Raw genomic sequence first — 13,457 nt, 5'->3', positions numbered from 1 at the left:
TTTCTTGCCCTCAGTTTCCTCACTGCGGAAAACTGAAAATACAAACTATCCCACAGAGTTCTTTGGAAAATAAAATGTAACGATATACACAATACACTTAGTCCAGAGCTTGCAACAGAGAAAGCACTCAATAAATGCTCAGTGTTACCACTTTTTATAACACTGATAACAATTTAACTTGCCGGCAGCTGCCAGGAGGAGGGGCAGGGCCCAGCAGCATGTGACTCACCCAGTGGCAGCAGCAGAGCTCAGGGGCGGTCACCTGGGGAGGTGGCTCAGAATCCAAAACCCATCCTTGGACTCTGTCAGCATCTCACCTTCTCGCTCCAGGGGAGTTGAAGCGCCAACAGCAGAATCCAAGGCCGATTTCCGTAGAAAGAACGGAAGGGCAGGGCAGGGCAAGGCTCCGACATACCCCCCCACCCTCCGCCGCTGCCGGGACTGCAGGAGGGGACGGGCAAGGACAAAATAGCTGGGAGGGCTGGGGTCCGCCAACAAACACGTACCGAGCGCTTACTGTATGCCCAACCCTGCGTGAGGTACCGAAGGGAACAACAATGATGAGAACAAGTTCTGTGTTTCAGATGGGGGCGGTGGACAACACGCAAGTACCTAAGGTCCGGATGCGCTACAAAGCAGAGGCTCAGTGAGCACCCCTTGGAGGCTACTCCAGATGAATAAAATGGCCAGAGGATAAGATGCAGGGCTGGATTTGTGGCCTTCTGTACTTCCTTTGAGAGGAGATAAGAAAACTTTGAACCTGTAAAGCCTTGTGACAGCTCCGCATTGATAGCCTAAACTCACGGAGACTAGAGCAACCTTCAGTTTGAGAGCCTTGAAAAGAAAAGAGAAAAAGCTACATCAGGCAAAATTTTAAATCTCCATACGAGATTCATCAGTTCGTCATCGCTCACAAACTCGGGCTTTTTGTAAGGGAGGAATTAAAAGGGTTAGAAGCGGAGGACCAGTTGGTGGATAAGTAATGGCAGATTAAACGAGAAAATGAAACCGAGAACGGGAAAGCAAGACGTGGGCGTGGGCAAGGCATCAAAACAACTGGCAACTTTTCTGGACGATGACACCTAAGTCGGGAAATCCTCCCGGGCGGGGCAGAAACTGGCGGGGCAGGTGCTGTTTGGAAACAACCTGATTCATCACATGACCTTATTTACAGCCAGAAGGACCCGTCCACGCGTTCCCACCCTGGGGAGGCTGTGGCCCAGCGGGAGAACCGCAGCCCGAGCTCCCACCTGAGGAAAGAGGGGCAGCTCTGAAACTCCGGAGAGGTGGGTCTCGGTCCCCGGAGGTGAGTACGCGCCACCTGGCCTATTAAAAGTTCCCAGGCACCTAGCCTCCAAGTCCCACAAGGAAACACTGCTGAGCTCCATTTCCCTGCACATCTATTTCCTTTTGAGCATTGCAGATGTAATGGTAAACACTGCCAGCTCAGCCACAACTTCTTGTTCTTGGACGAACCCAGTGACTCCGGCGAAGGATCCCCAGGCTGCCAAAAACCCCGCCCCCATTGGTAACCATAGCAACGGCAACGCGCCAGGCTGGGATTCCCGAAGAGGCTCCTTCCCAACTAAAGATTGTTTCCCACTATCTGTCCACATGGGCGCACCCCCTCACTATTGGCCAGTGGCCCGGGACTGTGCCTCGCCCCAGCCAATAAGCGGCCTGTACACGTGCACAGCTGCGTATCCCGATAGGTCACCAGTACCTGATCACGCACAGCCTACCTGCGACAGCCGCTGCTTGGGGCACCAATGAAGTGACTCAGTAGCGATTTACAACCAATCGGCACCAGCCGGGGCTCGCATCCGACCTATGGGCGCGCGCCGGGGGTGGGCCGTCCCGGCCCGGTTCCACCCCCCCCAGCGGGGTTCGTTAAAGCGACAGGGGACCCGGCGTGGTAAGGTTCCACGGGCCGCCGCACAGCTGCCGCTGCGGCCCTCCATGTGCGGCTGGCGCCTGTGACAGCGGCACCACTCTGCTTCCGAACCCCGATCCCGGCGCTGCCCACCTATTTGGCGCGGGCGCAGCCGCGTCGCCCGGCGGGATGGGCGGCGAGGCGAGGTCCGCAGAGGCCGTGGGCCCCGAGGGTCGCGTGAAGAGCCTGGGTCTGGTGTTCGAGGACGAGCGCAAGGGCTGCTATTCGAGCGGAGAGACGGTGGCGGGGCATGTGTTGCTGGAAGCGGCGGAGCCGCTGGCCCTGCGCGCGGTGCTCTTGGAGGCCCACGGTCGCGCCACTGCCTCCTGGGGCCCCGGCGCCGGCTCCGCGGCCCCGGCCTCCGCCTCGGAGGTGGAATACCTGAATGTGCGCCTGAACCTGCGCGAGGCCCCGGCCGGTGAGCGCGGCGACAGCCCCGGTGTCCCCTCTGGGCCGCGGGCGCCTCCAGGGGGGTTGGGAGGGGGCGCGCCGGGAGATGCCCACCTGCCAGATGTGCGGCGGATGGCTTCCGGGGGTGGGGTCCGCCCGCGGGTGGCCGGGGCCTCGGTTTCGTCGCTGGCCGCGCGCGGTAACAATGCCCGTGCCCCCACCTCACAGCACTGGGGGCGGGGGCGGGAGGAGGGGACAGCGTGTGCGTTGAATGCATACCTCTTACCTGGTGCCCCAGGACCTTCCAGGACCGCCGGTGTTTGGGGGGGGGGGCGTTGTCATGGAAACCTGTGATGAACAGTCAGGAATCCAGCTTCTGGGGATACGGGACTTGTCCTTTCTGGCCCGAGGCAGGGAGGGCGGAACCAGAGCCTCACGTTCCCTGCTCTGGCCCCCTGGGTTTCACGGGCCTCCCCTTCTTCCCATCTTGAGTCTAGATGCTCCTTGGTTCTTGATGAAAACTGGGTTCCTGATGAATTAGCAGAACCTGGGGAAGAGGGCAGTAGCCCCGGAGAGGTAGCAAGTCTAAGGACGTGCTCCCTGACCGTCGTCCGTAGTGTCCTCTCTGGGGAGCGCGGGTAACATGAGTTCTGCCTCTACCTCGCATTCTTTTCCTTTATTATTTTTGCTGCTTCTGTGTCCTTTTCACCCAATCCCTCTCCACCACTAGGCCTTTAAGAGACAACGGGGTCTGGAGGAAAGGTGACCCTTGCTCTCCCCCCTTGTGAGGTCCGGGGAACAGTGTAGGCCCGTCCAGAAGTCTCCATGTGGGAACCCGCTGCACGGGGGTACCAGTTAGTGCACACGCTGGTTTCCGTTCATCGTGAGAGTACTAGGGACACCGAGTCTTGAGTCCTGGTCTTCTGTACTTGGTGGAAGCTACCTTACCTTTGTGCCTCATCAGCCCAAGAGTCAAATGCACTGCATGTTTGTTTAACCCTTGCTGTGTCTTACACAAAATCAGTAGAAGGTGCAGTTTTGCCTTGTCCCGCTGTGGGAAAGGAGACTGCCCACCGTTCAAGGCTTCAGGTGTACGCGAGCGCGGAGCGACTCCCCAACCGCACCGAGGGCAGGCGTGCTTCCAACCGGAGCTCTCGGCTGGGTTACCAGGTGCGGGCGCCAGGGGACCGCTGCTCCCTGCCTTTGGGCGCTCCCACCAGCACAGGTGTGGCTCCCAGGCCCAGGGGCCCCCGCGCCGCCCCCCGCAGGCAGCGGACCTCGCAGACCTTGGGGGTGCCTGAGGGGCAGAAAGGGCCAGAGAGAGAGACGGAGGCTGATTTCTGTCCAGGACTTTGGACTCTGTCTCTGGGACCGTGACTACTGAGTAAACAAATGTATGATTAATAGCAGTTGGACCTGCTTAGCAAAAAATTAGCCAAAAAAATTGCTTTGGTAAAGTCTGGGCTAACAAATAGCATTTCAGTTCCCAAGTCGGATCTTGTGTTTTCATTCTGATGGAATAGAATGTCCAAACCTAAACCACTTGAATGGTCACACAGATTAGCCAAAAATAATGTTTCACATAAAAAGCATGGGGTTAGCTGATTTCATACCGAGAAAAAACGAGGTCACTCCTGTTATCTGTAGCTTGGGAGAAGTAAGCAAGTTTACACAGGTGTAGATACTCAGGGCCATTGAATTCCAAAACTTGACTTTTAATCCCCTGAAGAGATTTTTAGAATCTTGAGAGTTCGGGGGAAGCTCAGCGTTGCAGTCTGTTTCCAGAACACCTCCTCAGGTCAGTCCTCGGCCTGGTCAAGCGAATCCAACTGTTGGCTATCGTTCTGATTGAGCTTCTCCGTACTTTGGTTGAGAACCCGTGGTAGAGAGACCAGACAGACCAGAGCGCCGGCGTCAGGTCTCGGACACCCACCAGCAGCGTGAGGGTGCCCACGGCGCCCCGCCCCCCCCAGCCCGCCCCCCCCCACCCCCCGCCCCTGTGCGGTGGACTCCCAGCCCTTGCAGGGCAGGACCCTGAGCAGAGGCAGCGTCTCCCTGGGACAGGGCAGCTCTCCGTGCGGAACGAAAGTGACGCGGAACGAAAGTGACACCCAACTCAGCTGGGGAACCCTTCTAATTCTGAGTAAACAGACGAGAAAGTGAAAGAAGGGAAGAAAACAGAGCTTTGATGGAAAACACTGTTTTCCTGGGTTATGTTTTGAGGTGCCTGAACGTCTCGTGTGAAACGTGACGATCCCTAGGTTGGTCTGTTTTGTGTGGGAAGCAGGAACTTTGTCGCTCCTTTACCCTCTCGGTGCCCTGGGCCACTCTCTGCTCCCCACCCGTCCGTCCTGCCCGCCTGCGGCCGGCTGTTCCCCTCATCTCTGAGCCCGCCCTGATGCCCCCTGGTCTGCGGTCCTCAGGGGGCCTGACCCAGCCCCCACGGGCCCCACCTGCGCGCAAGTGTCTCGCCTGCTTTCCTCCCGCAGCTCTTTGAGGGTTGAAGTTACTCATCTTTCTCTCCAAAGTCCCTGCCACCGAGGCACTACACACTGGGACCTCAAGTGGAGCCCGCGATTCTAATGCACCTGAGCCCCAGAGACGCGCACTCTCGCTGCCATTTCCCACGGGCTCACGTCCGGTGACCTGTTCCCTTGGCCTCCAAGTCACCCACCTGTGGGTTGGTTCTATTTGAATGACCTTCAATGGCAAATATTTTGTTCATTTTCCCCCCCATATATCACGCGCTGGAAACTGGGGACAGACTCAGAAGAGAATGAGCCAGTCAAGTGTCCCGTTTTCTAAAAGCGCAAGGCTGACATGTTCACTGAGTTGTTAGAGGTCTTAGAACTCCAGTATTTAGGTGGAAAAAAAACAGCCCATCTCACTAGCGATTTCTGCCTTTTAATTTGGGTGCTGGATGGAGGCAGCAGGCGTCTTTGCTGGGTATCCAGAGACCGGGCCAGCGTCTGAGGGAGCTCAGTCTGCGCCGCGCTCCGTCTTGGCCCTCGTCCTGCCCCACAGGGAGTTTCCTTGCAAACCTGAGCCTGAGCAGGGGAAGGGGAGGTTTCCAAGTGCCTCTGGAGAGCTCCCCGGCCCACACTGCGGCGTGGAGCTGTCCCCGGGGGCGAGCAGCGTGCCAGCGGCACCCCCGGCCTCACCTGGTCCACCGGCACCTTGCCGCTCGGCCTCCTCGCCGCCACCGGGGATAAGCCGCCGCCGCAGGCACGGAGCTGGCTGGCCCCGGGCGGGAGGACGGGGGTGTGGCCAAGCCCCCCAGATCCCAAGTCAGCCACCAAGATACCCCACTGGTCAGCAGAGCCTGGGGTATGAGTGTGACTCTCGCTTACCATACGTTGCCCGGTCGGTTTGGCTGTTTGGTTTTACACTCAACATGCACGATACTCCAAGTCAGTTCACCTCCTTGTCCACCGCTGCCCGAGGAACGTGGGGTCTGACTTTTACAGTGTATTCAGAACAAACAGATGGGGTTTGTTTTGTTTGCTTCATTAATTTTCAGTCAAATTTAATGTCGGTATCTAATGTTAGTGTAATAGTATGCTCATGTCAGGATTCTCATGGCGGCGTGAGAGTGGGATAAGTAAACATTTATGTATATGCCTATGTGTATATATACGTTTATATACGTGTGTACATATATATCTGGGCTCTGACACTTTACAGTAGCTACTTGTGTACTTGTCTGTTTGAAGACAGAAGCCACACCCACACAGGTGTGTATATACTTGGTTAAACTTGGTACAAACAAATTCGAATGCTAATTCTCCAAACCTCAGCTCGCTAAACGTTTTGGAGGACACCGGATATTACAGCCAGGACACCTTCCTTTAAAAAACGTCTGATTTAGGTGGCGGAGCGTCTTGATCTAGTGCTGACCTTAGTTATAAAATGTCTTCTCTCTTTCAGGGGAAGGCGTCCTCTCGTTACCGCCCGGAAAGCACGAATTCCCGTTCAGCTTTCGACTTCCGTCCGAGTAAGTGAAGCCGTGATAACTGCCGCGATTTCCTCTCCCGCCGCACGTCCCCCCACGTGGACGGGTCCGGGTGTGTCTGACCCTCAGCTGTGCGTGTTTGTCCTGAGGATCCCCGAAGGGACCCCCCTTGCTCACACTCATTTCTCTGTTCACCGAACCGCCCTGTTCAGAGCCTCTCCCGGTTTCGTTCCGCGGAAGAATGAGCGCGCGCACTGACCTCTCCGGCTTTGCCCAGCCCCTTAGCCACCTCGTTCGCCGGGAAGCACGGGAGCATTCGCTACTGTGTGAGGGCCGTCGTGGAGCGGCCCGGGCGGCCCGAGCAGAGCGTCCAGCGGGAACTGCAGGTTGTCAGTCACATAGACGTCAACACGCCAGCACTGTTAGTAAGTGTTCCTCCTTCCTGCCCTTCCTCCGGCCCGGCTCTTCCTCCTCCCTTTCCGCGGCGGCGCGCCTTCCAGCCAGTTTGGTGCTCGTCTGTCCTGCCACCCTCTGATACAATCTTGTAACCCATAGGCATTCCCTCGAAAGACGTGATTCTGGGTTGAGCAAATTACAGATCGTGTGTGTGAATACTATTGATCGTGTCCCGGCTGTTCGGGGCTGCTTCTGCCAACAAGTTACACAGGCTCGCAACGCATTCATAAGGCTTAAGAATAACGATGCGCCCCCCCTGGGAAGGGCGGCTTCTCCCAGAGCGGCCACGCTGCCAGGGCTGTGGTATTCTCAACTCTTCCATAATAGCAGGCTGGGAAACAGCAATTAGGGGAGAGCATTAATCACGCCCCGCCTGCCATTGAGGCCCGGGCCATTATGCAACGTAGCCTTCCATTCTGCGTGTCATTTCATACCATGAAGTAAGTGCACGCAGCTGTCTCGGGGACCCTTTCACCGATCATTTCCTTATGACAGATTTGGCCACATGAAAGAATTGAACTTGTAATAATCACCAGAAATACTGTAGACCGATCAGAAAGATGAGGCTCCACGTAACAACAGAAGCGGCAAGATGGGCGCTAATGAGGGAGATTCTTTTCTCTAAGCCCATATTATCCAAATAATGTGAAATTATACCTTGTACTTTCATGAGCGCCACTGGGACCTAATGGTTCTTCATTTAAATATGAATGGTTTTTTTTTTCATCGAAAATACTGGGGTAATTTAAACTTTCCATCATGACACTGATGTTATTACAAAGATGGCTTTTCAGTGTTGAAGGTTCCTTTTCCTGGCCAGTGTTTTTAAAGATAAGGAAGGAACAAAGCCTGGAGTTAAAAGTTGTTTAACTCTGTTTTCGCATGAACGTGGGACGGAATCGGCCCTGACGTTCACCCTTAGATTATGAAACTAGAACAGACGTGTCCCGTTGGCCTCCCTGGGGCCCAGCTGATGACATAGCCAGCGCCCGGCTGCCCTGGCGCAGAGCTGCGGCTTGCCACCGGCTTCACACTTCTCCTGAAACTTGCCAGTGCGAAGCGTCTCGCATTTTTAAAAACTACTTAGAATTGGAAGGTTAACTATTTCTAAATTATTTATGAGAACATTGTGGCAAATGATTGATAGAGATTTTTTTTTTTTTTTTTGGCTGGAAAGAGATACTATTTATCCTTTACTCTTTCTTTAAATAAAAAGAAAAACATTGTAACTTCGGGACTTACAATGAGCTGTGGTTTGTGCATCTTGTAACCTGAGATTTTAAAAATCTGGTGTCATTTCACGTCACACCATCGAATAGAGCAGGGGGCAGTATCTTTTGTATCCATTACACTGTGTATGTTTGCCTCCCGTGACACACAACCCGAAAAGCATTCTAAGTTAAAGACACTTGAACTTCTGCCTAAGAGTGCATTTTAAAGTAAGGAAAAAGGGGGTGGGGGAAGCTATTTGCTTATTCTGTATTTTAAATACCAAAACAAACAGAATATTCCGATTATTGACTTTTATGTTATTTCTCCTTTGACCTGATCTAAAGTCTTAAAACGAAGCAGTGTTTCTGACACGTCACTAGGTACGACAGGAGCTCCTGATTGCTCTCTTTTAGGGAATGGTGTGTCATCTCCCAGAAACACGATGACTATAGGGCAAAACAGGATGGCGTCACCTAATTTGAATCTGAAAATTCACCTCTGTTTTCCTAATAAGGCAATGACCGAGCGCTTTGTGTTTGGATGTTTCACCTGGAATGTCACATGAGATAAGAAAAGTTGATTTGTTTTTTTGAAAGACATTTCTTAATGAAGAATAACAATTTTAAGTTTTACAGATTTTCTAGACTGGTCTCGTTAAAGTTGTCTTATTTGGCATTTTCAAGACCCCTGTATTGAAGACCCACGAGAAGATGGTTGGCTGTTGGTTCTTCACCTCCGGCCCAGTCTCGCTGAGTGCCAAAATTGAGAGAAAGGGCTATTGTAACGGTAAGCACGCTGTTTTGAAAGTCCAAATGGCGATCATTAATACTGGCAAATTTCACGTGATTTTCAATAGTGCGCTTTGTAAGTGTGGAGTCCGTTCTGTGTTAAAATGCAAACGATAAATGTTTCTGTTTCCAATATGCATAACTGATATTTAAATGCCCTGGAGTGGACCAGTCGCTTCCAGGGAAACGCTGGCGTTGCGACTCGCCTCCCGCTCCCTGGGTCACAAAGGTGGACAGCGGCCGAGTGGCCGAGTGAGGCCGCCCATCCCGCGGGCAGGCCGGGGGAGAGCGCCGCCCCGGAGCGCGCCTGTGAGCCGAGCACGCGGCGAGGCCCTCCTGCTCCACGCCGGGCACATGGGGTGGGGCCAGGGTGCAGAGCAGCAGCGAGCCCAATGGCCGCATGGGCGGCAGGGCTGCCGTGTGGGAAGGGCCCAGTCCGGTGCGTCCGGGCCACCCTGCGTCCAGGCCTATTGGGATGATCGGGAGCAGGAGGAGGTGGACATCAACCCTGCCTACCCCGTCCATGCATTCATTTGTGCCTTACCTTTTAGTCCGTAAAAGCAAAGGCCAGCTCTCCTGTTGGCCAGGTATTAATAGAGGGACCCTGATGAGTTGGTTAGTAGCCTTTGTACTTAGCACGTACTCGGTCATGTGCTTGTATGTCCTATCTTAACTTTTAAAGACACTGGTACCTTACGTAACTTTAGAATCGGTGACCTAAAATGGCCACATTAGAAAAGTGAGTAACACGATAATCAGAAAACGCCCGTGGCAACCTGCACTTCATTTCTCTGGCTCTAATTGACAATACAGGTTTTCTGTCAGAGCTTCTCGGTTTGTTACAATGGTGTTGCAAACCCTTCAGCTTTAGTTGGTAACAGCTCTATTCCACCATGGTGAGAACTTTCTGGGAAGTCTGAAGGTTTTCGTTTTCTTTTTAGGAGAAGCTATTCCAATTTACGCAGAAATAGAGAATTGTTCCTCCCGGCTGGTTGTCCCCAAAGCTGCTATTTTCCAAACCCAGACGTATTTGGCCAGTGGGAAGACGAAGACCGTCCGGCACGTGGTCGCCAACGTGCGAGGGAACCACATCGCGTCGGGGAGCACCGACACGTGGAACGGGAAGATGCTGAAGATCCCCCCCGTCCCTCCGTCCATCCTGGACTGCTGCATCATCCGAGTAGACTATTCCTTAGCTGTAAGCACGGCTCTTTTTACCACGACTAGTCGGGTGGACGGAGCGGGGACAGTGTCACGTTCCTGTGAATGTGTACGTTTGATGCCTGGGGAAACGTCAGCTCAACAGCATTACAATAAATTGTGGAATAGACGGCAATTGGCCTCCGTTTTTAATCAGAAACTAGCCCCCTTATGGGATGTAATTAAGTGACATAAAAGAATTAAGGCGCAGTGCGGGCGCTGGCTGTATGGAAGGTGTGCTCCACTTTCTGTGCTGACTACGTAAGCACGCGCACTAACTGCGAGGCGGCTACGGCCACAGTTCCCCACCACGACGTGCGCCCTGTGTTCTGTGAGCCCTTCACGTGGTGGGTTCCTCCTTTTATTAGGTCTGGACGATGTACAGTTGTAGCGGGCAGAGGGTATGGCAGGTAACAAAGGCACTTGTCTCTATTTTATGAAAAATAAATCAATCAGCTGTTCTTGCTATGGGGTGTAACTTTTTTGGTGCCTTTCTGTCTGTTTTATGTGTGTGTGTGTGTCTCTCTCTCTCTTTGGCGTATTAGGTGTATATTCATATTCCTGGTGCTAAGAAACTGATGCTGGAGCTGCCCTTGGTGATCGGCACAGTCCCGTACCACGGCTTCGCCAGCAGGAACTGCAGCGTGGCCAGCCAGTTCAGCGCGCACGGGAGCTGGTGGGCCCTGGCACTGCCCGAGCGGCCTGAAGGTAGGGGCTCGGGGTGCCTGCCGTGTGCACGTGACACACAAAGCACCGCAGAACAGGACGCAGGGCACACGAAGAGCTCAGGGGTCTGTTCCCGCTGCTCCTGGAACTGTCCTTATGCTGCTTCTTGCTAAACACCATCAAACGTTACTCCTGGAAGGGCCTCTGAGGGTCTAGCTTATCCAGACCGCAAGGCTGCGGGTGCCAGATCCAGGAGTGAAATCCACGGTTCCCGATTCCGACTTCCACCAGCAAAGCAACGAATGGTCCGCGTAAACGTGCAGAGCGTTATGTAGGTTCTGTAGCCACACTTTAGTGATTTTTTTTTTTTAACCTGGGCTATAACATATGTCTCAAAAGAGTACAATATAATCAATATTAGTAGTTTAATCAAAGCAGAATCTAATAAAGGGTTTTTGTCGTTAACGGGCATAAACACTTGCTGATTAGAGGGAATACGACCGTTGAGAGAAACACAAGGAGCGTTCGGAGGGCTCGGTGGGGTCCGGTCCTGCCTGGACGGCTCAGCCCCGCCTCCCCCCTTTTTGCAGCACCCCCGGACTACACGGACGTCGTGTCGGAGGAGGAGCTCTCCGGGCGCGGTGACCCTGGCGCCGCGCCGCCCAGATGGGGGGCAGAGGCGCTGTGCCCCCCGTTCGCCTGCATTCCGGACTTCCGCTTCCAGCCTCCGCCTCTTTACTCAGAGGTAAACAAGGCAAAGGAAAGTAAACCCCACTGGCGTTGCGCTGATTATAAATAATCCTCTGTACGTGTCTGTGGCTGATTCCTAATTAGTACGGGATACATACGGTGAAAGTTTTTTTACGGCAACGATAGATCATCACTGTGTCATTCCCCACTGTTTGCGTGCCTGCCGTGTGACCTGTGGCTGCGGCACGGACTGCTGCCAGGGTGTTTAACGTGGCCGTGTGGCACACGGAGACTTGGAGCGGCCTCCGGGGATTTAGGAATAACCCTGGGCGCTGAGCGTACACCCACCATATAATCTGACCAGGGCACTGGCGCAGTTTTACAGAACGCCACACCGCTAACCCCGTCTGCTCTCTCTCTCAGGTCGATCCGCATCCTAGTAACGCAGAGGAGGCCCAGCCCGTTTCCTTCATCCTGTGACCGTTCCCAGAAATCACTGTGATCGCCCCCAAGGGGGAACATCGGCCCTTTCCCCGCCTCTTGGGCTGGAGGGCGGGAAGATTCGCTTAAGAACGAAAATGAATGTCGGCACCAAGACATTAAAAGAGCATGTGAACCGTCCAGCAGGCCGACAGGATCATTGTCCGAGGTTATAGTGGGGCCATGTGTCCCCCGGAAGAACAGAAGCCCCTGGAAGCTGCAGAGAGCAGGGCAAGAACTCGGTGTGACCGGAAGAACCGCTGTCTGCGTGAGGGTTCCCGGAGTGGAGCGGAGGGATGGGGCCCTGGGGGGCCTGATGGTGAGGCCGGGACGTGGAGGGCAGGAAGTGGTTGCCCCCGAGGCCCCACCGAGGTCCCCCACCCGCAGCCTGCGGGGGGCCCGCTCCTGAGGCTGCGGTCGCCGGAGGTCCTAATGAAGTGGCTCAGCTTCCGCTTTTTCTGGGCCCATTGGAAACGTTCCTATAAATGGGCAGTAGAGTGTTACGAACCCAGGAAAGGGTCCCTTGAAAGGCTTGTAAGCGCCAAGGGGAAAGATGAACCACAGCGTGGGAACACTGTTCGTCCAAGGGTGTGATTTTTACCCCCTTTGAGTACTTGAACAGGATCCATGTCTGCGTTTCCTCACGCCTCCTTGACCTGAGATCATGCTGGACAGAGAAGCGGGGAAAGGCTGCGTCCTTAGGATGCCGTGGTAACCACGCGCGCGAGAGAGAGACAGAAAGGGCTTCTTCCTAACCTACCTCCAGCAGGCGATCAGATTGGCTTTAAAGCTCGGCCTGATGAGTACGTGGAGGGCCTGCCGCCTGGCGGTGCCCCCTGAGCTCACCGCTCACCGCGCGGGAGGCCGAGCCCAGGGCAGCCCCCGTGTGGCTGGCGCTGGATGGAAGTTCAGGTAGCTGTACCAAAGGGTATTTCACAATAAATGCAAGATCGAAAGAGGGTGGAAATGCCATTTTATAAAAAGGCACGAATTAGATTCCTGCCCGGGGACGGGCGTCTCCTGAGAGCAGTCACTGCCTGCTACCTTGTCAGCCCAATTCTTTACTAATTCTCTTGAAACTGTGATTTTGTTCATTGTTCCGGTGCAATATTTGATCAGCGCTTCACCTCAGGCTATGGAGACCCACAGGAGCACGTGGCCGCTGCAAATCTGAGGAGCGTTCTTCCTGTTGCCCTCCACCCTCTTGGCCACGGTCGCCTTGCCCTCTGCTCTGCTGGCTTGTGAGCTGGGGAGGCAGCGATCCCTGCATGGGGACCGGGGACCCAGGACCCGCTGAGGGCTCCCCGCTCCCAAGGGTTTGATGGGGGGCCCTGCTGCTTCCTGTGCAGAGCGCGCTGCTTCACTCACCAGAACGGTGAGTTCAGTGAGGAACAGGAGGGTTCTCTTGACGTTAAACGTTGCATTTAAAAGCTAGCTGGCCATTGGCAGGGATTTCTCTTCACGTGCGCGGTGAGTGGGTGCGTGTCAGCCCTCCACACGGACCTCCCTCTCCCCTCTGCAGTGTGGAAGCGTCACACGCGTCTGTTGGCGTGGCCCGCTGTCTAAAATCCTAGCGCCGTGCGGCCTCCGATGTGCGCGGTCATGAAATGGCCACCAGGCTCTTCCCTGCCTTGGTTTTTGGCTTTGCTTGTCTTGGTGTGTTTTAAAACAGGTACAGGTGTTGAAGTCC

At 54.5% G+C, this 13,457-nt stretch overlaps 1 protein-coding gene across 1 annotated transcript; it reads left to right on the top strand.

Moving 5' to 3' along the window:
- The first annotated feature begins 1,969 nt into the window (after positions 1–1,969).
- ARRDC4 (arrestin domain containing 4) lies at positions 1,970–13,256 on the top strand. The gene is made up of 8 exons (XM_054561904.1): positions 1,970–2,351; positions 6,251–6,317; positions 6,553–6,700; positions 8,627–8,729; positions 9,673–9,929; positions 10,477–10,639; positions 11,188–11,342; positions 11,711–13,256. Exons 1-8 carry the CDS (start codon positions 2,063–2,065, stop codon positions 11,765–11,767), a joined length of 1,239 nt encoding a protein of 412 aa, XP_054417879.1. The 5' UTR covers positions 1,970–2,062; the 3' UTR covers positions 11,768–13,256.
- Positions 13,257–13,457: the final 201 nt, after the last annotated feature.

Source organism: Pteronotus mesoamericanus, unplaced genomic scaffold (genome assembly GCF_021234165.1).
Source record: "Pteronotus mesoamericanus isolate MK-2021 breed Mesoamerican mustached bat unplaced genomic scaffold, CSHL_Meso_final scaffold_582, whole genome shotgun sequence".
Lineage (NCBI taxonomy): Eukaryota > Metazoa > Chordata > Mammalia > Chiroptera > Mormoopidae > Pteronotus > Pteronotus mesoamericanus.
This window is presented reverse-complemented; position numbering and strand designations above follow the sequence as displayed.